General features: G+C 45.7%; 1 protein-coding gene across 6 annotated transcripts in view; it reads left to right on the plus strand.

Annotated features, from left to right (window-relative positions):
- Positions 1 to 26,687, plus strand: part of FN1 (fibronectin 1) — a 52,559-nt gene that overhangs the window by 18,635 nt on the left and 7,237 nt on the right. For 3 of the 6 annotated variants that reach the window (XM_071434320.1, XM_071434319.1, XM_071434321.1), the window contains exons 14-39: positions 51 to 228; positions 354 to 530; positions 2,067 to 2,195; positions 2,312 to 2,401; positions 2,927 to 3,121; positions 4,443 to 4,715; positions 7,571 to 7,837; positions 9,403 to 9,497; positions 9,819 to 9,987; positions 10,251 to 10,337; positions 11,136 to 11,327; positions 13,614 to 13,886; positions 14,934 to 15,116; positions 16,377 to 16,466; positions 16,599 to 16,868; positions 17,240 to 17,356; positions 17,715 to 17,879; positions 18,462 to 18,617; positions 19,357 to 19,470; positions 21,128 to 21,397; positions 23,154 to 23,341; positions 24,402 to 24,489; positions 24,656 to 24,832; positions 25,059 to 25,148; positions 25,344 to 25,523; positions 26,075 to 26,164. In XM_071434320.1, the coding sequence (XP_071290421.1) occupies positions 51 to 228; positions 354 to 530; positions 2,067 to 2,195; positions 2,312 to 2,401; positions 2,927 to 3,121; positions 4,443 to 4,715; positions 7,571 to 7,837; positions 9,403 to 9,497; positions 9,819 to 9,987; positions 10,251 to 10,337; positions 11,136 to 11,327; positions 13,614 to 13,886; positions 14,934 to 15,116; positions 16,377 to 16,466; positions 16,599 to 16,868; positions 17,240 to 17,356; positions 17,715 to 17,879; positions 18,462 to 18,617; positions 19,357 to 19,470; positions 21,128 to 21,397; positions 23,154 to 23,341; positions 24,402 to 24,489; positions 24,656 to 24,832; positions 25,059 to 25,148; positions 25,344 to 25,523; positions 26,075 to 26,164 (4,303 nt within the window). The remainder of the gene's footprint in view (positions 1 to 50; positions 229 to 353; positions 531 to 2,066; positions 2,196 to 2,311; positions 2,402 to 2,926; positions 3,122 to 4,442; positions 4,716 to 7,570; positions 7,838 to 9,402; positions 9,498 to 9,818; positions 9,988 to 10,250; positions 10,338 to 11,135; positions 11,328 to 13,613; positions 13,887 to 14,933; positions 15,117 to 16,376; positions 16,467 to 16,598; positions 16,869 to 17,239; positions 17,357 to 17,714; positions 17,880 to 18,461; positions 18,618 to 19,356; positions 19,471 to 21,127; positions 21,398 to 23,153; positions 23,342 to 24,401; positions 24,490 to 24,655; positions 24,833 to 25,058; positions 25,149 to 25,343; positions 25,524 to 26,074; positions 26,165 to 26,687) is intronic. The other 3 variants (XM_071434322.1, XM_071434323.1, XM_071434324.1) reach the window with 3 other exon arrangements.

Here is a 26,687-nt window from a genome sequence, read left to right on the forward strand (position 1 = left end):
TAGGGAGTCTCTCACTATCTGAGTGTCCTTTTGTGTCCTTTTTCTTGCAGAAAAACTCAGGCAGGCAGTGGAAGGAAGCCACCATCCCTGGCCACAGGAACTCGTACACCATCTCAGGCCTGAAGCCTGGTGTGATTTATGAGGGACAGCTCATCAGTGTCCAGCAGTATGGCCACAAAGAAGTCACCCGCTTTGATTTCACCACAACTAGCACCACAGCAGTGACAAGTGAGCTGAGCAGGGGGCATCCAGGAAAACCTGATCTCCTTCACCCACATCTTGGCTTTGTGCATCCCACTTAACACAAAAGTGTAGTGATGTTTAATGCAGCCTCTCTCTCCTCTCTCTGGTAGGCAACACTGTTTCAGGAGAGACAACTCTTCTTCCTCCCGTGGTTGCTACTTCCGAATCCGTCACTGAAATCACATCCAACAGCTTTGTTGTCTCCTGGGTTTCTGCTTCTGACACCGTTTCTGGATTCCGTGTTGAGTACGAGCTGAGCGAGGAGGGTGACGAGCCCCAGTACCTTGGTGAGACAATGCTGTGTGTGCCAGGGCAAAGCACTGCTCACAGTCAGGGCACCACTGCTCTGTGGCACTCAGTAGAGCTGGTGTGAACATCACAGTGAGCACCTCCCTGTCTTTCAGCAGGATTCAGTTAGGATGTGAGAGTGGCAAGAGCAGCTTGGATTAAAAACTCAGTTCCTTGTCTTTTCTCCATTAATAGCTGTAAGAGAACAAGGCAAGCAAATAGCAATATCCCCGCAGAATACTGTCCCAGAATTCTGCAGAGGAAAACTGCCTGAGCCAGGAGTGGTGGATAAGTAATAACTCTGAGTAGATATAATTATTCTTTTCATTTCTTTTGCTCAGGGTTTTTTTTTTTTTCCATTTTGCAATCATGTAAAGTTACTGGCTTCCACAGCATCCTAAAATGAGCAGCAGTTCAGATGAGAAGAGAACCAAATCTGTTTTTTTGAACCTGCCTCCTGGCTAATTTCCTTTGGCATACCTTTGTCCTTCCATCAGAATGGACAGAGAGAACTCCTTCCCAAATGCCCTCTCTTGGCTTCTTGTTACCTCATGGATATCTCATGTTCCAGTCTGCTCTGTCAGTTATTTTGTTTGGATCAGATCTTCCTCGTCTTTGATAATGTGGCAATTTAGCTGAGCTGGGAAGCTGGTTAAAGGCACTGGACTCAGACACAGGAATTGAAACTGGTTTTCTAACATTTACTGTAGAGCCCATGGCACCACTACATGTAATTTCATTTTAATTTCTTTTTCCTGTCTAAACAGTGGTAATAGCAATACCTCACCCTCAAGCATTTGAAGTTATAATAGTTATTGGGACATGAGTATGGTAGAAGAACATGACAAAAAGAGCAGCAATCTCCTGACCTAATAATTCTCCCTGGGCTGTTGCTCCCCTGAACTCACAGGCTTGGACGCTGAGCAGAAGTGGCTCTTGTGGGGACTGCCAGGACTGTCACCACCTTTCTTTCTGCTCAGACAGCTGAGCTGAGCTGTGAAGCAGCTCCTGAGCCTGTCAGACAAGAGGTTTACAGGCAGATTGAAAGGCAATTCCTAGTTTCCCCTAAGATGCTTGGCTTCAGTCTGGTCAGCAAGGAGCTGCTTCTTGGGGAGTTTTCTACATCTGGCACGTAGGTGGACATCTGGGAGAAGGGAAAGAAGTTCACCAGCCCTCATAATGTCATTCTTCTCACTCATGAGTCAGTGTTTCCACATAACCTACTCATGTGAAAGTTTTTCCATATATTTCTGTACTGAAAGTTCAACAGTCAGGGTATGAAGTGAGTGTTCAGCTGAGATGGTTGTGCAGGGGGCTGCTGCTCAAGGTGCCCTGCAATATCCCTTGGTTGCTGGTCCCAACTGTCCACACAACTCTTCTGAGGTGAACCAAACACAGTGCAGAGAAACTGCTGTTTTATTGCTGGAAGACTGTGCTTCAGCCCAGATTAGAACAGGCTTCTCAATTATTGAATTTGGAGAGAAAGCAAGAAGATGGAATTGCTAAACCAAACTCTTCTCTCCTGCCTTCCTCAGATCTTCCAAGCACAGCCACTTCTGTCAACATCCCTGACTTGCTTCCTGGTCGCAAGTACATTGTTAATGTCTACCAGATCTCTGAAGAGGGAGAGCAGAATCTCATCCTGTCTACTTCACAGACTACAGGTATGTGTGGTTGGCTGTTGCTGCACTTTGAAAGCTGTTGTTACTGTTTGCTCAAGATTTTTTGTTACCTCTGACCCTCACACTTGCTGTCCTCCTGTGTTCATTGTCTTAAACAGCTCCTGATGCACCACCTGACCACACAGTGGAAAGTGTGGATGACACATCCATTGTCATCAGCTGGAGCAGACCACAGGCTCCAATCACAGGTTTGTCCTGTTGGAGTGCCCTTATTCTGCATTATTGGTAGAACCTAAAATGTAGGTGAAAAGGAAAATATAACTCTGGGACAAAGGTAGTGGAAGATTCTGCCTGGTCAGAGAGAGACCAGCTGGAAAGCACATGGGTAGTTCAGCATTTCCTTGGCTTCAGTGGCTGAACCAAGCAATGCAGAAGGCTGGATGTAAAACAATTCCTTCTGGATTTGTGTTAAATAAAAACAAGCCCTTATATTTGTATCTGCCATCCAGACCCATCCATAGTGAGCATGAGAACAGTTCAGGCCTAAATCCACATGTCAGACCTCAGAGAGGTCCTAACCCAGGTCAGACTGTGCTTTGGAAGGTGGTGTGAGTGTGTGGTCTGTAGGTGAGACGTGAGCACAGGCCACAGGTCCTGCTGAAGTTCAGGACTATTTTTATCAAAGCTTAGGAGGGAGATCAGTTCAGCCTTCATTTCTAGCATTCTTTGTGCTTACTGCTTGTGCTGAGGATTACATATTTCTTTTGCTTCAGGCTACAGGATTGTCTACGTTCCCTCTGTGGAAGGCAGCAGCACAGAGCTCAACCTGCCTGACACTGCCACCTCTGTGACACTCAGTGACCTGATGCCAGGGGTTCAGTACAACATCAGCATCTATGCTGTGGAAGAAAACCAGGAGAGCACTCCTGTCTTCATCCAGCAGGAAACCACTGGGGTCCCACGCACAGGTAATGCTCATCTTCTGGGGTTCAGTCACTGAGGTTTCTGCTGCTAGCTAAGGGAGTGCTTAAATGAACTCCATTATGGTTTTGTGGGCTCGAATTGTGAGTTTCACTGGTATTGAAGTTCAGTAGTAAAATCATACTGACACAGTCAAAACACCACTCTGCATCAACAGGGTTGTAATTCCCAGAGATGGGGCTGCAGGCAGGTCTTGCATTGTCTGCAGAAGGGACCTCAGTTTCCCAAGTTATTTTAGGGGGATTCTGCTAAGAAATCCGCTGAAGTGCCTGGTGTATCATTTTGACCGAGCACTTGGCTTGTGATGTTCAGGGTTATGTATCAGACACCACAACACAGTGTTCAAACTGTTCACCTGACTTTTCCCTCTGCCTTCCAGTCCTACCCATTATTTTCCTTTGCAATCAGTGGGGATGGGAGATTGCTCAGCATTGACTGATGTGCCAAAACACCATAAGATCTAAATTTGAGGCACTCAGTATTTAAAAAACTTCTGGTTTTGGGGTTCTTTGTATCCAGTTGGACTGAATTACCAAATCAAAAGAAGGGATAGTGAAAGAATTGGGATTTGATGTGGTAAGCAGTGGAATTTCACCGTCCTGCAAGTTGCAAGCATGTGTTTGCAAATGGGAATTTACCAGGAATGAACTCAGCTCAATGACTTTATGGTTTGGCTTCTTCATCTTCCAAAAATGTGCACTGGTTAACCTTAGGACAGTATCACTCCTAGTCTCAAGAAACTTAATTTAAACACAGGAATTCAAGGGTGCAGTACTGTGGCCCAGCACTGAGGGAACTGCATTTTGCATTTGACTGCAGTAAGGCCAGATCAGCCCCTGTACTTGTTTAATTATAAAAGATGGATTTCAAGTTAATCACAGACATTCAGAACATGCTGTGGGTTTTGAAAACCCCCCTTTTAATTTTAGAAGGAGGTTACTGTTTCCAACCCCTGGAGTACTTTGTTTCCCCTCAGGCTTTGGTTCTGCATATACTTGAAGTTCTGTAGCATATTGCATCTGGTCTTTCAGTTCTTTCTGTCACAGCAAGGTACCTTCTGAAGACATAGTATACTTTAAAGTAGATAATGATGTTTAGAATTGTAGTCTGCTTGAATATTGTCTGGGAATGTGTGTAGGCATGTTTACAGTGAGGTTACCCTGACTTTTTAATTTGGTAAATATTCTTGGGCTAGGTAATATTCATCGTTCAAGGAAAATTCACTTTTATTTTCCTTCCATGGAAACCAATAACTTCTCCTCCTGCTAAAGACTCCCTCTGACAGCTATTGTACCCCTGTACTTTCAGATGAAGTGCCTTCCCCCAGAGACCTGCAGTTTGTGGAGGTTTCTGACATCAAGATCACCATCATGTGGACCCCTCCCCAGAGCCAAGTGTCCGGCTATCGGGTGGAGGTGATCCCTGTCAACCGGCCCGGCCAGCACGGCCAGAGGCTGCCCATCACCAGGAGCTCCTTTGCTGAAGTCATTGACCTGATCCCAGGAACAACCTATCTCTTCAAGATCTTTGCTGTAAACCAGGGCAGGGAGAGCAAACCTTTGACTGGAGAGCAAACCACCAGTAAGTGTCTTTTCTCTGTGCTCTTTTTCAGCCTTTTGAAGCGTGGATTTTTCTGTCACTTGGAGAAATGTATAAACAGAGCACTTGAAGTGCAACAGTTCTAGCCCAGGAGGTATCCCATCAGTAGGATGACAGGGCTGGGAATTCATTCATTCTAACAATGATCTCTTCAGCAGATTTATCCTCCTCCAGGGCTTTCCAATGGGAGTTCAAGTCTCATGGCACTTTAAAACAATTTTGTATGGCTGGAATTCAACTTTTTTATTACTGACTGAGAATTGATGGACCCTGCAGTTCTTTTACAGCACAGATCACAGGCTGTGACTTTTATAATTTTTTTTTTTCTTTTGCTGGTACCTTAGGGCAGATTTCAGTATGACTTAGAAGGCTTGCTGAGGTTCCTCTGAAAATCCCCATCTCCCTTCTGACAGCTCCATACCTACCTGGCTCCCCTGGCAGCAGTAGCAGTTGTGCCTGCTCATGCAGAATCCCTCAGAACCTGATTGCTAATGATATAGTGGCAGTGCAGCACCTCACCAGTGTGAGGGGAAATGCACTGTCAGGCACTTTTTTTGCTTTGCAGCAGTGCAGAGAAGAGAGAGGAGCAGTGGCTGGGCAATATGTAGGTTTTCAGATGGAAGAGTAAGAGTTTTATCTGGGTGGTTATCTCTGTTTTTGACTCAAGAGGAGGAGATCAGACAGAACATGGGAGATAGTTGGTTTGATCAGGTCCTGTTTATTGGGCAATAGAAGGGTGAGTGGGTATTTGTGTGCATCTGCTGCTCTTCTAATACTTTTCAGTAAATAAGAGCAATTTCTGAGAACCCAGCCTGACTCTTAGTAATATGAGAGGGAAGGAAAGGAAATGGGATAATCTGTGAATATAACCATGCTCTTTGAGGAATATCCTTACTTCCATCCATAAAGTTATGAGCAATGAATAGTGCCTGTCCCTTGACTGTGCAGGGAGAATGGGATCCTTATGTCCATCCTTTGCCATAGGTGTCTAATTTGAGCCCAGCACAGATGGTGTGAGCACCCTCCCTCCTCTTTCAAGTGAGGCTTTCAAAGGCAAGGATGCGACTTAGGAATCTGAGCCCTCTTGGAAGCATTTAGAACAAGAAGGGCTCAGTTCGCAGCCAGATCTGTAATTTTCTGTGGTTGTTTTGAGGAGCCTGGGCTAGGTGTAGGGTTCCTCTGAAACTGCACAGAGAGGTGTACATAGGAGTATAGACATTTAATTCAGACAGCACAGTCACAAATGTCTGGAATCGTTTTCCATAGGCTGTGATCATCTGCTTAACTGCTTGGCCTAAACCACATTGCAGAAACTATTCACATAAATTGCATCCTGTAATCGAAAGTCCTGGGAAACAGAAATCATTCAGGGTTCCCAAGGAAAACCCTGCAGCAAAAGTCTCTTCCCACGGTGTAAATGTGATTCTCTTTTTGGCCTTCCGTTAAAAAGCAGTCTACAAATAAACTCTGAGTATGTGTGTGGCTTTTTAATCTTTCCCTTTTTCCTCTGCTATGGGGAGAGGAAGTGATAGAAGCCTAATAGAGCTGGCAAATTAAATTGTGCAGAAAGGAACTGACTTTAGGCTACACATTTTAGGAAGATAGAGTCTTTATCAGATGAGACTTGGCCCAGATCTAAGTAGCAGCAAGGGATAAAGTTGACTTTCAGCCTGTGGGTTGGAGATGGGCTTAAGCCAGGTTACACTCATCCTTTTTGAGTTCTCCCCAGTTGTTTCCAGTGGTGGAAGAAGGAAGACCTCACTTCCTTTTTCCTCCCTCCTCAAAAATGGAGAAAACAACTGGGGAGAAAACAAAAAGGCGAAAAGCATCTTCCTGCTGAATCACTGGGAGAGTGATGAAAACATTAAATTTTTTTGCCAAAATATTACTTCTCCAGGAGGAGAAAAAAACATTTGCCAGCAAAAAAGAGCATTGATGAAACCTCACTGCTCTTAAGTTCAATATATGGTTAGAATATAGAAAAAGTGGGGAGACTTGCCATGTGAACACTGTGAACTCCTTGCTGCAGCCAGTGCTACCCTGCCTGCTCTGGGGGCAAATTCCCCTGCAGAGCCTCACCTTGCCTCAGCTCAAGGCAGTGACATCTCTACCAGTCACTGTGGCTCCAGTGAAGGAGCTGTGCTGCCTCAGCCTCTTGTTTATGGAGTTATCTGGGTTATCAGCTTCAGCAGATTCCCAGGGGCACTGATAAAAAGGGGAGGAAGCCTGCTAAGAGCTGTTCCCTGAGTCCCAGGGGAGAGATGAGCATGCTTGGAATTGTTGGATGGTCGGCTCCATGGTGTGAATATTTTTAAGTAGATCTAGGAACTGGTTTTCTGCAGAAAGTCGCTGACTACTACTTATTTTGACATTCAAATGACAAAGTAGGGGTGGTTTATTTTGGGAAGGGACTTTGAGAGGACTGGGCAAGGATTTAAAAGAATAAATCTTTTTCATGGAAAAGGGCTAAAATTAGGTTTCCGTGCTTACACTGACAAGTCTAAACCAAGCTGGTTTTTAAAAAATGCTCAGTGCTCATGAGAAACTGTTGAAATTCCTGAGTGTGTTGGGGTCAACCTTTAGGCTGCCTTCCCCGTGGGATGCAGAGATGGCAGCGACCCAAATCAGTGCAGCCTGGAGCGCTCAGGTCTGCCTGTCTCAGTGTATTAATGGATGGCGCTGGGGCGTGGATGCAGAAGTGAAATAACTTCCCACCTTCTGTCCTCCCTTCTGTTGCCCTCCCACAATAGATCAGGAATACAGGCCATGGTTTGGAAGTGGGGGTGAGGTGGAGATTCAGCTGGGAAGCTGATGGGTGTTCTGCTTTACCTCCCCAGAGCTCGACGCCCCCACCAACCTGCGGTTCGTCAACACCACGGAGCACTCGGTGCTGGTGCTGTGGACGCGGCCCCGCGCCATCATCACAGGCTACAGGCTGACAGCAGGGCCCACCAGGGGAGGGCAGCCCCGCACCTACAACGTGGGACCCTCTGCCACCAAGTACCTCCTGAGGAACCTGCAGCCTGGCACCGAGTACACCGTGTACCTGGTGGCCGTGAAAGGCGACCAGCAGAGCAACAGAGAGACCGGCGTCTTCACCACTTGTGAGTGAGACACACACACACGTGTCACATACTCCTCTTGTACCCTGCCCTTCTTCAAAACTTGTGCTGAAAGTGCCTATTGTGAGTTGATTTACAGGGGCAGCCTTTTGAAGTAGCATTCCAGCAGAACAGCTTGGGGAAAATGTTCCTTGTTGTTCTTTCTGAACTCATTGGCAGGAAAAAGCCTATTTGCATCAAAAAGCTTTTAGTAAAATATATTTCAGCTTTTCCTGATGATTAAAAACAAGAGGGAGAACTTTACTACTGCTACCTCACTTTTTGCTTAGCTGGATGTCAGAGAAATTAAATTTTACTTGATCTTCCTAATTGCTTGGTTTTGGCATGACAAATGAAGGAAAGAATACAAACCCCTTTAAAATGGGCAAGGAATAATTAGTCTGGTACTTACATAAAGCTGAAAGCAGTCATTTCTCAATCTCAGCCATACCATCTAAGGCAGCTCAACTGCAGTTACCCAAACTGACATAAACATTGTATTCTGTGGTTTTTTTTTTAACGTTTCAGTCATCTCTCTTTGTGATGCTGGTTTGGAAGAAATACTAAGCAGATTTTGGAAGGAAAGGGAGTTCTGTAACAACCCCCACACACTTCTAAAAAGAGCAAATAGATCCAGTATTTAAATAATGATGATGCCATCATATAAACTAGCAAAAGTCAAAGCCACCCAAGCCCAGAACCACATCCTCTTTTCAGAAGAGAATGTGGTTTCTTTTAGAACAATGTGAAACTAAAATAAGAGCTCAAACTTTCAATCAGAGTACCATTGTTGACATTGGCAAGGTGCTTTTTGCTGACAGCCTTATCTATAAATATTCCTCAAGTAGAATGTGATTTGATATCTTAGATTTAATATTGCCTTCAAGTTCTGGCTTGTCTGAATGTAACCAGTCCAGTTTGAGACTGTAGATTTGATTAACCAAGCCTCTTCATTAATGACATTACTAACAAGGCCATTTCAGATTAAACTCAGTGTTGTTATTTAGGCTGATTCTGACATGCACAAAGGCTTTGGCTTCTGTGTGATGCTTCTGACAGATGTCAGTGAGACCACAGATGCCTCAGACTGATGTTGGCTCCTTTCTGCTGACTTCACAAGATCTTGGTGAGGGATGAGATGGTCCTTGCTGGGACAGCTGGGTGACAGACAGGGGTGTGGTATTCTGCTGGTTGGAAGGCATATGGTGGGTGAATTAAAAAAAAACAGCTGAGTTTTGAGGAACACTTTAGATATGCAAAAAAACAGGATTCCCCAGATTCTTGGAGGTGGATGCATAGAGGATCATGCATCCACTTGAGTATTTTTGTTTGCCTCAGGAATAAAAGCTCTGGCTGTGATTAGACCACTTGCATACTGTGTCTGTCAAGCCCAGCAGCAGACAAAAATCATCTGTCAGATCCCTCCCAAATAACTGGATTTTTAGAATTGATCTAGTTCAGCACTCATTTCATACCTCTGGCTATTTGTGCTGCTGTAGGTCAGGTTTTCAAACTCTTTGGAGCCATCACAGCAGGTAGACTTGAACTCTGGTCAATTCACTCCACAGATCAGCCTGCTGGCTCTGTTCCTCCTTTTAACACAGAAGTGACTGAGACCTCTATTGTCATCACCTGGACACCTGCCCCAAGGATTGGTTTCAAGGTAGGAGGAGCAAAGTCCTCTGTTGGTTTTTCTTCTTGCTTCACTGTGGTGGGGAGGGCAGATGGAAGCCATTTCCTATGGACTGTGGTGAAGATGGCAGCACAAAGGGGAGAGGTGCAAAGGGCCTGTTGCTCACAGGGAGCAGGCTTAGGTGACAGAGGTCAGTGCAGACATGGGGTTTCGTGTCAAGTGGGACATCTAGACCACAAGTTACAGGAGTAACAGCTGGAGTTCAGCATGAGGGCCCCTAGTGCTGCTGTTGGATGGTCAGTCAGGGTACTGACAGCTTGTGACTGAAAAGTAAACCCCTGTGCCCTGCAGCTGGGAGTGCGCCCGAGCCAGGGCGGGGAGGCTCCCCGCGAGGTGATCTCCGACTCCGGCAGCATCGTCATCTCCGGGCTCACCCCCGGCGTGGAGTACACCTACAGCCTGACAGTGCTGATGGATGGCCAGGAGAGAGAGACCCCCATCATCAGGAGAGTCACTACACGTATGGCACCTGCTCTTCCTCCATCATTCCTTCTTCCACTCCTTTCTGGGAGGCAGTTCTGGTCTTTTCCTCCCTATCGTGAGCTGGTTTTTCTTTTTGGTGCATAGGTGACAGCAGCACTGGCTCATGCAATGCAGGGTCACAGCTTTAGGGGAATATTTCTGGCTAATTCAAAGGTTGAGGATATTGTGGGGAGAGGGGTGCTGAGGCAGCCAGCATGATTCTCAGTGCCATCAGTGACCCATTTGTCTGAACACTTGCAGCACTGGCCCCACCGACCAGACTGCGCCTGAGATCCAATCCCGACACTGGCATCCTGATAGTCTCTTGGGAGAGAAGCACATCTCCAGGTAACCATGCGACCTCCCTCTGTGCTCAAACCTCCCCTTGGAGCAGAATGCTAACTAACACTTCTTCTGTGGTGCCTTGCAGTTTGGTGGGAAATTAGCTGTTGATTAACTTAAAGGAAAATGTACACGTTTCTAGATATATTTAAAGATATAATTCACAGCTGTGAATTATTGCCGTAGGACTCTTAATGATTTACATTCTGTATAAAATGCTGTTTTAGAGCATGAATGTGTTAGAATATTTCAGCTGTTTTAAGGATTTGAAGGGTTTCTTTAAGTAATCTCCAGTGGTTGAAAAATGGCCTGAGGGAAGGAAAGCAGAATGGGCCCCGAAGATTTGTGGAAATGACAAACAGAAAGTGAAAGTTCTGACCATGTTCAGGATGAACTCTTCTCCCACAATAGCTGATGGGAGCTGCACAATTGACTCCCTTAAAAAGTGGACTGAAAGTTTACAAAAACCTGTATTGGTAGCTGAATCTTTTCCTGACAGAGTCCTGAGAGAAGTTCCTCTCAAAACTCCTGAGATTTTCAAGAGTTTGGTGAGGTCTCAAAGGGAGAGACCTCAGTTTGGTGAGGTCTCAAAGGGAACAGAAATGCCATGAGGGTGGCATGGCTAGGTCCTGGGAAGCTCAATTAGGGGTGCTTGACAAAGCAGCTTCTTTCTTTCCTGCTGGGCCCAGGGTGGCAAAATCACTTATAAAATGTCACATGTTTGCTTCAGCTGTCACACTGAGGACTGATGTAAGCAGTCCAGGATCCATGAGGAGACTCCTGACACTGGTCTTTGTATTTCAGGCATCACTGGGTACCGTGTGACCACTGCTCCCACAGATGGGCAGCAGGGCTCTACCCTGGAGGAGGTGGTGGGTGCAGATCAGACCACCTGCACCTTTGAGAACCTCAACCCTGGTGTGGAGTACAACGTCAGTGTCTACTCTGTCAAGGATGACCAGGAGAGTGTGCCCATCTCAGAAACCATCACACCAGGTAACCAAAGCATGAGCAGCAATTTCAGCTGCCCAAGCTCAAATGGCTGAGCCTGAGAGCTCTATAGTGCAGAACTTGTATTAGTCTGCTGGTAGAGGGCTTAGACTTCACATTTAGTCTCAAGAAGCAGAATAGCCACGTTCCAACTGGTGACAGAGCTTCTTACACCCATGTACTTCTCTGCATGGGGAGCCTGTGTTGTGCTTCACAGGCTGGTGGTCAGCACATGGATCTGCTGTGTCAGTACTGAGCTGAGCATCAGCAGCAGCAGGGATTTAATTTAGCCCTGAAGTGCTGGTGGCAACAGGAAGTAGGTGAACAGAGGTATGAGTGGAAAGCAAGCACAGGAGAAATTCTGGCAGCACAGGTGGCAGAAGATCGCTTGAGCACAATGGAGAGGAAAGCCAAGATGGAATGGTCCATCACTGTAGCACTTGAGGCACAGTGTGGAGTGTGCCACCTCACATGACATCTGTGGGGACTGCAGAAACTGCCTTTGTAGCCACAGTAGCAAAATTAATATGCATTTCCCCAAATGGTTGCATTTAGTTTTCCTTTGTGAAGGCTTTGTTTGTTTTTGTTTCTGCTCTGAGATGATGCCAGCTACTGTGTTTGCTTGCTCTTGTAACACTGCTTTAAAATTTCTGTGCTTCACTGAAGTGCTGTGTGCTCCCTGGGGTGAACTAATACTGTGATGCTGCATAGTTATGCAGGAATAGCTTTAGCCCTTCACCATCTTCTGGTGAGGGAAAGCTAAGAATGTATGTGTCTGGCTTTTACAACTCTTTAAAGGTGATATGGTACATGCATTCCATGTGGGTAAACAATTATTTTACAGAAAACTAGCCCCTTTTTTGGCACCTATTCTGTAAAATAAGTGTCTTCCAAGAAGGATATCAAAATAGAACAAAACCACTATTATTAAAACAATATCTCTGTCCCTTAATTTCTTTTCAAACTAACTTGTAATGAACAGAATGGACACAGAGTCCTGAATCTTTGACTCACTGATGTCTGATCCTGAGTGAGGAAGAGCATCCATTAGTTCCCACTGGTTTCAGGATCACCCTGATAAAGTTACACAGCCAAATCTTGTGGCTTAAGTCAATACCAGTTTATTGACTTGAACAACGGAAGGTTTGGCCACTGTCAATTAAACATGCATCTAAAGTTCCCCATTCCCTGCCCAATTCTGCTGGTCCTAACATGCAGGAAATGAGCTCCTTTGCTAATGGAATAATATCAGTAGGGAAAACAGTCACAGCTGGGCTTATTTTCCCTACAAAAATTTAGGCAGCATCTTAAAGGTCATTAAAGGGCATTCTCATGCAGGGGCTAAAACTTGAGATTTTGAACAATTTTAGCCACGTGTGTCAGGCTCTTGGGCACATCATATGCTGGGCATAACCTCTGGATTCGGGCTTGTTGTCACTGACAAAATTAGTACCATCTAAATGTCATTTTTAACCATTTCCATGTTTCCAAGGGAGTGTTCTGTTACTTACTGTTTCACATCATCTGTTTTTAGCACATACATTGCAGCAGTTAGTTGGTAAGTAGAACTTGAGGAATTCTGGGCCAGGTCCTCAAGCCATTGCAGAGATTTGAGGCTTTTTTCCAAGTGCAGTGTAAGTAGTTCAGACAGTGGATGATCTACCCTGGAACTTTGTGGAGGTTCTCAGCAGCTTGAGGGTCTGATTTAACCTCTTCAAGTGAGTTGATATTTTTATGATCCCAGTGATAAAAGATCCACCATTTGAGCAAAGCAAGAGTTGTAGAGGGTCAATCAACAGAGTTGTTGTTTTATTTAAACTTTGCTCTCTTGTCATTTACCTGTAGAAAGAAAAAAGGGCTGTGTTTTTTCTGCTTCTGTTTTTGTCAGAAAATGATGGGTCTTTGTGGCTCATCATTGCTCAAAGTAAATTTGTTGCAAGTTAAGTGCCTCTTGTTGAGCTCTTTGAAAATTTTATGTCTAAAGAGAACTGGGGTTTCAGCTTCTGAGGGAATTGGGGTTTCAGCTTCTGTCTGCCCAGGGAAGCAGCTGGAGACTGCACTGAAGGGTAAATCCAAGAAAACAAACGGAAAACAACAATAGCAAAAACACAACAAAAACCACCCCACCAAAATCCATCCTTTTCCCCCAAACCCCAGCAGAAATTGTGCATATCACCGCAATTGCTTCAAGTTCTGTCGATGTTAATAGTGATGAACACTGCTTTTTTCTCCCTTGTCTTTCTTTTGCCTCCGTGTGTCTCTGCCTCTCCCATTTGCTCTTTACCTCATTAGAGGTGCCCCAGCTCACTGACCTAAGCTTTGTTGACATAACTGACTCGAGCATCGGCCTGAGGTGGACCCCGTTAAATGCCTCCGCCATTATTGGGTACCGCATCACAGTAGTTGCAGCAGGAGAAAGTGTCCCTATTTTTGAAGATTTTGTGGACTCCTCAGTAGGATACTACACAGTGACAGGCTTGGAGCCCGGCATTGATTACGACATCAGTGTAATCACACTCATTAATGGCGGAGAGAGCGCCCCTACCACTCTGACACAGCAAACGGGTGAATTTTGAAAACTTCTGTGTTTTGTGACATGGACGGTGTCACCGGCTGTCACTGGCTGTCGGGGTGCTGGGGCTTTGTCCAAAGAGGAATTGAGCCCCTTGCTGCAGGGAAGCCAGGCAGACCCAGCTGGCTCCTTTCCCCATGTGGCAGCTGGGGATGGATATGGTGCTGCTCCTTTTTGAATTGGAGGCATTTTAATACCATGAATGACTGCAGACTTGCCAGGCTCATTCACCTTCTGCTGTTCAGATTTCCAGGATCCAGTTGGAATCAAGAGCCTGAAACATGAGCTGTGTGTTTGCCAGACTTTAAAACTGTGATTCCTCAAAATAGGAGTGCTGGAGGGTGGAGCAGATCAGTAGACACCCTCCAGCCTTGACAGCTGTTTGAGCTTCCAGCAGCCCATTTCCATGGTGGCCCCACTCTTTCCACAATGCCCCAAAGGATGCAGATGGACGCCACTCCCTGAGTACATGCCAGTGACAGCCATGCCACACCGTCAAGGGTTTCTATAGTGCATGAGCTGAAGGAGAGCTGGAAACTGGTTCTTGCATGAAATCCTGTTGGGTTTGAAAGTCCTGAGGCTGTAAATCCTTCGACATGAGTAGAAGTAGAGTCATAGGAAATTAGTGATATACCCTCTCCTTTCCTGTGTGTGCATGTATGGATTCTAGATGAGATTACTTTTCCATCTGTAGCTGCTGTATGGCAACTTTAAACCTCTCTTGGCACCACATCTGTAATACAAAATCCAGCTGCTAAAAGCACATTGGTGAAACTTGCTACCTTGTTTTTAAATTAGCCCCACGGGGTACATTTAACATATCAGGAATTGCCAAGAGGTTAAAGCAGCCTGACAGCAGTGCAGACACATTTTTCTCTTAACTGTAGTAGAACCAAATGTAGTTTAGAAGTCTGTTTGCATGAGTCTGATGCCGTAGTCAGTTGTGCATGAGATACTTTCTCTGGTGGTTGATTCCCTGAACAGACCCCTTGATCAATATGAGTCTGAGAGCTGAGGTGGGTTTGTTCTTTGCTGTGTAGCTGTGCCTCCTCCCACTGACCTGCGCTTCACTAACGTGGGGCCTGATACCATGAGGGTGACTTGGACTGCCCCGACCTCCATCGTGCTGAGCGGATTCCTGGTGCGCTACTCCCCTGCCAAGAAGGAGGAAGATGTTGCAGAGGTGACAGTCTCACCCTCAGACAACATGGTCATCCTAACAAGTAAGTGGGTTACCTGCATAAATCAAACCAACATGAGAAGCCTTCCTCATAAAATCATAAGATTACTAAGAGAAAAGACCTCCAAGGTCTTTGAGTCATCAACCCTGCACCTCCATGTTCATCACCAAGTGCCAATCCACACACACCACCTGAACACTTCCAGAGATGGTGACTCCACTCCTGACCAACATTTCAGGGAAGAATTTTTTCCTGATATCCAACTTCAGTCTCCCCTAGTGCAGCTTGAGGTCTTGTTTTTTCTTGTTACCTGGGAGAAAAGACTGACCCCCACCTTGCTACAGGTTGTAGAGGGTGAGAAGGTCCACGTAGCACAAGATGAAGCAAAAAAAATGTTTGAGTGTGGCTGGCCAAATTCTCAGCTGATGTAAAGTGATGTTGCAAGCAGCCTCATAGAAGCTCACACCAAAGGGGATTTGGCCTCTAGCTTTACCCAAGTTAAAGCCAAACCACAGGCAAGTTTTTTCCTATCAATCCAAGGACAGTGATGAATCAGGCTGTGAGGCAATTGCATTGATTTGCAGCCTGGTTAGGTATTAACAGTAAATATGTGTTGTTCGCCTGGTTTGCCAGTAATGTCAAGGACTTGCAGTGCAGAGGTTCAGGAGAGGATCAGAATATGCAAAAAGGCCATTGCTCCTTTGACACTTTGTATGCTCAGACCAGAAGGCACATCCTGTTTTGGAACCTTACAGGACATGACAGCAAAATTTGGGCATTTTCCAAAAGCTGATATTAATTTTGGGGTAAAAGCTGTGTTATATTTATAGTTGGGGTTGTGTTTTCTTTTTAATCTAAGAATCCAGTTGATTGAGAGACAAGACCTGTTTTCAGAATAAAAAACTAAATCTAGAGCTTGTCTGAGTTAGAGCAGCTGTGTTGGAAATCTTTGGCCCTATTTCAGCTTATATCAGCTAAAGCTTTGGCCTGGTGCATAGATAAACTAGTAGATGACTAGAATGGACCCTGTAGAAAGGTAATTGCTTCTAGTCAATCTCCACAAACTGATGATGCAATGAGATAGGATATCATGCTCGTTGAGGCTAAAGCACTGCAAGGAACCATGATGCCACAAAAATAACTGATTTAAACTTTTGATTGTCCTGGAGGCCCAGATTTTCCATCAAGCAAAACTTGATTGTCTCCTAAGAAACACAGTTAAAATTGTGTAGTGTAGGTTGATTAACTTCTTGATGTTAGCAAAGAAACATTAGCCCAAATTCCTGTTCTTCAACTCCACAGACCTGCTCCCTGGCACTGAATATTTGGTGAGAGTCTACAGCGTTTCTGAGCAGCATGAGAGCGCACCTTTGTACGGCGTCCAGAAAACAGGTACTTGGATGCACGTGTGGTTAATGCCAGCCTTTAAGAATTCATTGGTGGGACTTAATTACATTTTTTTTTTCCTGTGATGATGCCAAGCAGTTTGGTTGACCTCACCCTTGTGTCTCTTGAAACACCCAGGCCTGGATTCCCCCACTGGCCTGGACTTCTCGGATATAACGGCGAACTCCTTCACGGTGCACTGGATCGCTCCCCGTGCCACCATCACGGGCTACAGGATCCGCTACCAGCCCGAGCAGGGCGGGGGCCGGCCCAAGGAGGAGAGGGTGCCCCCCTCCAGGAACTCCATCACCCTCACCAACCTGCTGCCAGGCACCGAGTACGTGGTCAGCATCATCGCTGTCAACGGCAGGGAGGAGAGCCTGCCCTTGGTTGGCCAGCAGACAACAGGTGAGGCTGCAGGGAGTGCTGCATTTGGGGTGTCCTCTAGCAAAGTCATTGCTGTTCATCCACATCTCCCCTGCTAGCTTCACTCATGAGGAAATGCCTGTGTTCTGAGGTAGGGTTTGATTTAGGACAAGGTGGGAGGACCCATGCTGCTTTCAGATGTTTCTAGGGCCAGCAGAATTGTTTTCATTAAATCCAGTCCAATGCCATATGGTTTTAACCAGATACATCTCTTTGGAGAGGAGTGTGCCCTGAGCCAAAGGACAGACAGCTGAGTAGCAGAGGAGCACGGTATAAGTAGAGTATGTAGCTGATGTACAACTGTGTTTAAATTCCTTCTCTTTAAATTCCTTCTCAATTGTCTGTTTTTCTAGTGTCTGATGTTCCAAGGGACCTGGAAGTCACCCCTACCAGCCCAACCAGCCTCAAGATTTCCTGGGATGCTCCTGCAGTGACAGTCAGATACTACAGGATCACTTATGGTGAAACAGGTGAGGGTGACTGCTACAGCTGGTCACAGCCCAGAAACTCTGTTCTGAGGCCATTAGAAAGCAAACAGCAAAGGCACCTTGGGCTGTAGCAGACACATAGGTGCCTTTAAAAAAAAAAAACAAACAAATCATATTTTGTCTGCCTAAAAGAAAGAGTATCTAGAGTATTCCAGTAATTTTAGAAGTGGTTCTATGTATGTGTTTCATTCTTTTCCTCAAAACAATTCTGACCTGACAACCACTGAAATCAACAGGGTCCTGTCTTCAGCTTGATGCATGTAGGACTGTCCTGGTTTTTGTAGAGATATTAAATGTATGCTTTACAGGTTCATCACATTTCTTAACCTACTCTTGCTAGGTGGAAGCAGCCCAGTACAGGAGTTCACAGTGCCTGGCACAGTGTCCACTGCCACCATCACTGGCATCAAGCCTGGTGTTGAATACACCATCACTGTGTATGCTGTGACTGGCCGTGGAGACAGCCCTGCCAGCAGCAAGCCAGTCACTGTCACCTACAGGACAGGTGAGACCTGATTAAACCAAACAAGGCAAAAAACCCACAGCTTTGTGTTGGCTTTTCCCCATAAATGTGTATTGCTGATTCCTGGGGTTTTTTTAGAAGCCATGAGCTGTAGGGCCATCAGTTTGTGGAGCTGTGTAGCTTGGTGGTACAGAAGGGGTCTGTGGCCCTGGAGAAGGATAACCCTATGAAGTCCAGATGGGGATAAAAGCAGTGCTCAACTGCTCACTGCAGAGTGGAAATCCTGTTGGGCTCTCATAATGTGGGGTCACTGCTGGCTTAACTCCAGTGCTTCACTGTCAGATTGTGATCCTGAGGAGTCTTGCCATTTTTTTCTAATGCCAAGACTGTTGTCTCACTCCTGATTTGGATATAGCTGAATCCTACTCCTGCTGTAGCTGCAGATAAAGGCATTAAGTAGCCTTTAAAACAACAAAAATCCTCAGCTAACATTGATATGAAATATACTCACCCACACATCATGGTTCGGGTTTTTTTGCTCTGGATAAAATTCAGCCAGGACACAAAAGTGGAGGGAGGGTTTACTCTACCAACATACTGAGAAAAATTATTTTTGTTGCCCAGAAATAGACACACCATCCCAGATGCAAGTCACTGATGTGCAGGACAACAGTATCAGCGTCAGATGGCTCCCTTCAACATCCCCAGTCACAGGGTATCGGGTGACTGCTAATCCCAAGAATGGACATGGGCCCTCAAAAACAAAAAATGTCCCTGCAGGTAAGAGTCATGTCATCCTTCACTGGATCTGTAAAGAGTGCAAGATGTGACCACTAAAATCCTGCTGCTGGTTGTACCTTTGCTTTTTTTTTTTTCCATCGTGCTGATTTTCAGCTCTGTCTCATCCAGGACAGATGACCTCAGGCAGGTTTTTGTCCCAAAAGCTTCATATTTCTTTGACACCATTGTACTGCAGAAGTTTTTTCTTGGCAGTGTGCATAAAAAGCACCTGCATTTCAAAGAAATACCATTGGATTTTCTAGCATCCAGCAAAACTTGCTCTGAAATCCTTCTGGAAGTCACATAATGTGACCCTTGGCCACAGCATGGGTTCAGTCACGTACACTACAGGTTTGTAGTGTAGTACCCATGGAACCTGCCATGTCAGCTCTCAGGAAAACTGCATGTTGTGGGATCAGCAGAGCACTTGGGGATGTTGTGATGCAGCTGAGGTGGTGGTCAGTCTTATCCTAAAAAATGATGAAAGCTGGTCTCCCTGTATCTTCTACCCACTGTGCTAACCTGTCCTTTCAGCTGTGGAGTCTTGGAGCAGGTACAAATGGCAGTTGTGCTCTGCCAGAGAAGCATGATGCAATTTAAAGGCAAATTTAATTTGTCAGTCCCACCTTGTTTTAATAACATTTATTCATGGTATGGCTTAGACAGGCCATTCATTCAAGGCTACTTTGAGGCCAGCTTTGTGCTGTTCTTTCTGACTGATGGTGTTCTTTCCTGCCAGATCAAACTCAAGTCACTATTGAAGGTCTGCAGCCCACAGTGGAGTACTTGGTCAGTGTCTATGCTCAGAATCAGAACGGGGAGAGCCAGCCCTTGGTTCAGACAGCTGTCACCAGTACGTATTTCACTTCATGGCAACAAACACGTGTTTTCTATTGATCTCTGAACCTACCACCACATTCCCAGGGGAAGCAAAAGCCAGGGGCTTGGTCTCCAGGAGAGAGTGAGGTGGTCTGCCCTGTGAGAAGTACCATGCACCTAAGCTGCAGATGCTGGCAAAAATGCAGTCCCTCTGCCTCAAACACTGCCAAAATGCAATTTCCCACCCCCTCAAAGTGCTGCGCTTCTTATTTTCTTTCACTAAAGCTACAAAAGCCTTTTGGGGTTTCCATCAACCAATTGGGTTTACCATCAACCAATCAGTGGATAAAATGTGCCAAGATCTCCTTTGTGTGGAGCTAGGTGGCAAAGGTGATTGCTGTTAAGGGATTGGACTGGGCTTGGGAGCACTTGCCCTGTGTAAGGGAGTAAGGAAAACCACATGGGTTATACTTGGGATGAAGCACTGCAAAAAAAATAAAATTCCAGGACTGAGGTGCTGTGTAGAAAGCAGCAGTCCTGCTCAGGTCACAGGGGGGACAGAAGACCTTGTAATTCAGGGCTATGTTTGAGCTAAAGTGCTCCCTATCCCTCTGGGGTAGGGATTTGTGTGATTCTTACTTCCCTCCTCAAACTTGTATTCAAAACCATGACTCAGCCCCAAACACTGCAGACAGCAGGAGCTTCTCCAGAGCTTTGCAGAGATGAGTGAAGAATCCACATTCAAACTAACAAAATCCTGGACAAAAATCACCTTTGCCAACTAGAAAATGCAGAAAAATGAGGACTAATACAACATGGCAAATTAAAAAGATGGAGCTTTCTAGAAAAGCATGGGTTTGATCCAATATAAAAATCACATGCTAGATCCTCCCATTTTGTGTAGCAGATGGGTGTATTTCTGTGATAGCCACTCCAGGAGGAGCAAGGCTCACTTCCCCTGCTCTGAGCTCCCACCTTGCCAGGAAATCCTGTGAATTGGTTTAATTGGGAGGTGTGCATATCATCCACCATCCACCTGTGGACATTCCCTGTGCACTCAATACAAAGCTGAAAAGTTTGTTTCTAACTGATTCTACAATATAATATGCTGAGTAATTTTGCTTTCTTGATGAGTATGTTAATTGGATATTAATTTATGAAAGAAAATAGTGGGATGGATTCTCCTTGGACTGGCACTTAGCACAGCAGCTCCCAGTAGTGAACAGCAAGTGCAGCATGAACCCAAACTTACAGAGCCAGGTGGGTTCTCTGGCTGCCTTTGGCACCAGCAACCATTTACATGGCAGAAATGGGTCTTAGCACTCCCATTTCTTTTTTTCCCTTGTCCCCTTTTAAGGTAGCTTAATGCTGCTGGAGTTGTGTGAGAGGGGTTTTGGTGCCAAGGGGACTCAAAAATAGGTGAGAATTGGTGTCCTGGCTGCTTTGAAGGTGGCAATGCAGGTCCTTTTGGTTTCAGCAAAGCCAAGATCGCTTTCCTGCTGCCTGGCACCTGCAAACTTGGGCTTAGGGGTGTAAGCATGTGTGCAAGGTGCAGCACAGAGGAGAATCCAGTGCCCCCCTTGCCACACCAGACTGAAAACCGCTTTGCATGTAATCGAAATGCTTTTTATTTTCCTCACCCACAACCTGCTTTTTATCACTTAACCTCTTACCGTTAATTTGCCTAACAGACATTGACCGCCCTAAAGGACTAACATTCACTGAGGTGGATGTTGATTCCATCAAAATTGCTTGGGAAAGCCCTCAGGGGCAAGTCACCAGGTACAGGGTGACCTACTCAAGCCCTGAGGATGGAATCCATGAGCTATTGCCGGCCCCAGGGGGCGAAGAAGACACTGCTGAGCTGCATGGCCTCAGGCCAGGTTCTGAGTACACTATCAATATCGTTGCCATTTACGATGACATGGAGAGCCTGCCCCTCACTGGGACCCAGTCCACAGGTACAGCTCCCACCACCCCCAGCAGGCCATGGCAGCAGTGGGTTCTGCCCCAAGGGGTAAAGTGTGCTTCCATGTGCAACTGGTGCTCCAAGTGGGGCAGCCCAGGGGATGGGATCGCTCCTGAGGGATGGCTTAGCTGGGGCCAGAGAGCTGACTGGAGCACAGTCAGCCTGCATACACATCAGGGAAGGCAGGCAAGAGAGCAGGATTGCACAAGCAGACCCTAGAGAAAGGAGGGAGGGGTGTCAAGTGGTTTTGTGTCCCTGGTCACAGAGCCTGATCCATGGTGAGTGCTTTCACAATGCTCTTGTCTTGCCTTCAAGGTATGTGACACCTCAAAGCACAGATAGTAACCAACAAGAGAGATGAGGGCAGCTTTCATGGCCCAGGGACTTTGCTGTTGGAGCCAAAGATCAGCAGGAAGGGCTGGCAGATTGCTGAACCCTCAGGTGTCATAGAGCCTGCAGATCCCTCACTGGCACTGCCCTAGGAACCACAGCCCACTGCATGCCCACACCCTGCACCTCATCACCTCCACAGGAGCCTTCTGTGCCAGGCTGATCCAGCTGCAGTTCCATGCATTGAAAATTCCTTGATGGGAAAGGAAAATTACTGCAAGGAATTAGCTTAACATTGCTTCCAGCAATATGGAATCCATTGCAAGCTTCCAGCACTACCAGATGTGACTTTATTACAAAGACAGGTAGCACCTGTGTAATAAAGGTCTCCCCTTCATTTGTGGCTGAAAAGTTGGCACTTAATTCCAGAGGTAGAATGAATTCTGTGGGTCCTAGTGTATGGATTTGCTGTGCTAAACTGAGGCAAAGTGATGTAATGATGGAACAGCTGGCTGACTACCTGCCAGAAATGCAAATATAATACTTTTTCAAACCCACCCTCCGTGGTTTACCTTTTGAGAGCTGTTCAAAAGTGGTTCTGAAGTCATTCAAGACTTTCCATTGACTCTCATGGTGTTTAGATTGAGCTCTGAGCTAAGCCAGAAGGAAGAATTATCCTGTATTTCCACTTTGTAAAACTGGAAAGCATTGATAGCAATGTGCCATAGTGGGCACTATGCTAAGGTGTATCTTTGCTCTGTTTACAGCCCCAGGCTTACCAACAGTAAGGCAAGAGACTGTTTCAATGGACATTCCTTTTTTTAGGCAGGAATTTGTTTGTAAGGATAGTGGATGTGTTAGCTCCTGAACAGGCTCTTGTGTGATGAGCCTCATGGCCACCACAGCTCTGCTTTTCCATTGCCTTGCTCGCTGTGTAAGTGGCTGTAAAATGCTTCCCCTCTCCATTTGCAGTATTTTTATATCTTCTCTGCAATTCCTGAGCCTGCTTCCTACTTACTTTTGTAAATCATCCATGGTATTTTGGAAATGAACAGACTGGGGCAAGTGGAGCAGGACGAAACCGTGAGCTGTGTGATGAAAAGCAGAGACTGGTAGAATAATTAAAACAGGCTGGCCTGCTAGAGATTTAATCACCTTCCCAAGCCTTTACCTTACATCACAGCAAGTGTCATTGCTCACTTAACTTCAGGATTGAAGCATTGATATCTCCTTATTTCTGCTGAAAAGTGTTTCTGTAGATTTGAACAACACATCCTCTCCCACGGTGTTTTATTGCCTGTGTTTGCACAAGGCTCTCCACTTTTCTGGCCTAAACCTGGCTCATGTTCAGGAGACAATACTGTCTTACCCAACTGTCTTTTTTTAAAGTAACCACGTGCCTGTCTGGATTTTTGCAGCAATTCCACCTCCAACAAACCTGAGGTTTACTCAGGTAACTCCCACCAGTCTCACCATCAACTGGAATGCGCCCAACGTTCGCCTCACTGGCTACAGAGTCAGAGTGACCCCCAAAGAAAAGACTGGTCCTATGAAAGAAATCAACCTTTCTCCAGACAGCACATCTGCAGTCGTGTCTGGCTTGATGGTAATTTTTTTCTTTGTGTTGTGGGAAGGAGATTTTTTGAAGAAATTTCTGATTCCTGTGTCAGGAGCTTCAGTTGGAGTAGATCATTTCAGCTCCTGAGGGTCTGGCTCTGGAGCTCATGGCGAGTCAGCCTGCAGCTACTCAGCACTGTAGTTTTTTTAAAAGGCAATTAATTGGCTTGCTGAAGCTGCATTCTACCCCCTTCCTCATCTAGCACAGAGAGACTGGATGCCTAATCAAATGCAAATTACCAGGTTCACAATCAAAAGTAACCCAGCAAAGTGCTTTTACTCATCTTTCACAAAAGAGGTCAGAAAGTGATCTGATGCAGAGATTTCAAGCTGTGATATAGGAGCTCTGGCAGTCTATTGCCTATTTTTAAGACATCTGCAAAATATACATTAAAAATACAAGTCTTTTGTGACTTAGGCTTAAATTTGCTTTATAGCCATCTTCTCCACTGGAAGCATTTCAGGAGTTCCTGAACTGGAGAAGGCTGAAAATAACTGCTTTTATGGTTCCTGTGATCTTAAAAAGCTACTGATCTGTTTTTAAGGAGTTTTATGAATCATTTTCAAAAATGAGCCTTAAAAAACATTCTAATCTAAGTGGACCCATAGTCTGATGCACCCAAGGACAAAACCCCCCCATGCTGTTACATTCACAGTTATCTTTTATTCACATTATTTTATTCTTTATCATAGCAAATGGCATCCATTAACCCTGGGAAAAATAGGAGGGAAATTAGAGTTCCTCTGAAGAATCAGCCTTAAAGCACAGATTCTAAAATGAGGGGTGATAAATAAGCTTCTTGCAGGATTTCTTGTGCTCCTGAGTGTGCACATGTGCACAGTGTGTCCGGGTCCATGCCTACTCTTTTATTCCAGCTGGGAATAATTAGAATTATCCCATCAGTCCTTCCCCAATTTATTTTAAGGTTTCATATTTCAGTGAGTGGTGACTGTGAAATGTGGCTCCACCAAACACTGACTGAGGGCTGGAACATTTCCCCCCTGTGCTGGGTCCTTCTCTTAACATGGCACAACTCTGTCCATTCTAGGTAGCAACCAAGTATGAAGTGAGTGTGTATGCCCTGAAGGACTCCCTGACCAGCAGACCAGCCCAGGGGGTGGTCACAACCCTTGAAAGTAAGTGATGACCCTCCCCAGATGACCACTTAGTGCTGTGTGGGTGCAGAGGAGCTGTGCCCAAAGCTGGGGCTCTGTCCAAAGTTCCATCCCAGGCTGCACCAACCCTTGCCTGGTAAGATTGCCAGTCCCCCCTGTACTGACAGGACCCTTGCCTTGTGTGCAGATGTGAGTCCCCCTCGCAGGCCCCGGGTGACAGATGTCACCGAGACCACCATCACCATTACCTGGAGGACCAAGACCGAGACCATCACCGGCTTCCTGGTGGAAGCTGTCCCTGCAGGTGGCCAGAACCCCATTCAGAGGACCATCAGCCCTGAGCTCAGGAGTTACACCATCACTGGTAAGTGAGGGCTTCTGCAGCTCCTGGCTAGTATCAGAAAGTACACTGGGTTCTTGTTTTGGAATTGAATATCCTCGGTGAGAAATACTACAGGAACAAAAGGTGGGAAAAAGTACCTGAACCATCAAGACTAGGCTCCAAGAAGAGGTTATTGAAAGACCTTCTGATGGCCATCTTAGGTGGCTTCCTCTCCTTAGCTAGCATTTGTGTTTTATCTTCATTTTAGGCTTGCAGCCTGGCACTGACTACAAGATCTACCTGTACACTCTGAACGAGAACGCACGCAGCTCCCCGGTGGTACTGGATGCCTCCACTGGTAATGACCTTTCTGCTCATCTTAACACACAGCAATCACATATGGCCAATTAGGAGTTGTCTGTATCTGATCTTATCTAAAATAACATTTAATATTCCCTGGCAGTGGGTTTGAGAAGGGTGTCAAGCAGCTCAGGTGAAGAATATGCTGGTCTTTTCTGTACTTGATGATTTAAACCCTTTTGTTTCCACCCAGCTATCGATGCTCCTTCTAACCTGCGCTTCCTCACAACCACGAGCACCTCCCTGCTGGCCACCTGGCAGCCCCCCCGAGCCAAGATCACGGGCTACATCATCAAATATGAGAAACCTGGCTCACCTGTCAAGGAGGTGCTGCCTCAGCCCCGGCCCGGCACCACCGAGGCAACCATTACTGGTAACTCTGTTCTGTCTGGGAGCTCTTCACCTGAAACACTTGAATTTTGAGAGAGGGAGGGGGAAGGCCTAATTATAAAATGCAATTATGATTGGTGATTAGCTAATAGGTAGAAAATTGTGTTCCTTTATTGTGGTTTCCAGTACTAGAGAGTGGTCCTGTAAGCACACCTGTCCTACAAACACATTGCACCTCACTGATCAGAACAACCTCACATTTGAACAGTCTTGTTCCACTTGTTTCCACTGTTTCCACTGTCCGCACAATTGTTGTCCTTCCAAGGAAGAAAAGCCCCTGATTCTGGCACCCACCAGTCACATGTGCTAAAGATTCCTTCTGTTTGGGTCCATGATCCCAGCTGACGTGGTCAGACTGCAAACTTGCTCTGAGGAACAGGAGGCTGAACTCTGCTCTGTCCTGAAAACCTCGGGTGTGAAATGCACATACCCAATACTGTAGCCATACCCACCTCCCATCCTGCCTTAGTTCTCACACATAATCATAAAGAAAAGCAACTCAGAAGTCTAAAATTGTCCTTCCTTCCTCCCTAGGTTTGGAACCTGGCACTGAATACATCATCTACATCATTGCTGTGAAGAACAGTCAGAAGAGTGAACCACTGGTTGGCAGAAAAAGGACAGGTAAAACAAAGCTCTGGATTGTTGTGTGCCAACAGGAGAGAGCTTTCACAGTGTGAAAGACATTGAAGGACACTTGTGGAGGACTGAAATAATAATGTTTTTAAAAACATCCTGTTCACACACACCTTTTCTTTGAATCACATAGGCTTTGTAAGGAGGTTTTCTTTTCTAAGGATACAGGAGGTACACTTCTAAATTTATATTAATAACACTTACCTGTGTTTGAACACTAGCAACAGAACAGTGTGCTTGATGCTGAATTCTTGCTTGGGTACCTAATGGATAATTAAATCAGTGTCTAACACTTGATTGCGTCAAATGCAGAATCCACTCAATTTGTTCCTTGTTGCATTCCTCTTACTTTGCAACTTTCACAGTACAAGACTGACCTATAGCAAGCAAAATACCGGCTGGACATCCAAGTACGATCAAGGAGGCAGTTTCTTCCTGCTCACCAGTGATTCCTCTTAAAATGATAACCTGGAACTATCTCTTGCAATCATTCCTTCTCAGGTTGAGCAGT

Source organism: Agelaius tricolor, unplaced genomic scaffold (genome assembly GCF_023055355.1).
Source record: "Agelaius tricolor isolate 1412-34295 unplaced genomic scaffold, bAgeTri1.0.p SCAF_10, whole genome shotgun sequence".
NCBI classification, from domain to species: domain Eukaryota; kingdom Metazoa; phylum Chordata; class Aves; order Passeriformes; family Icteridae; genus Agelaius; species Agelaius tricolor.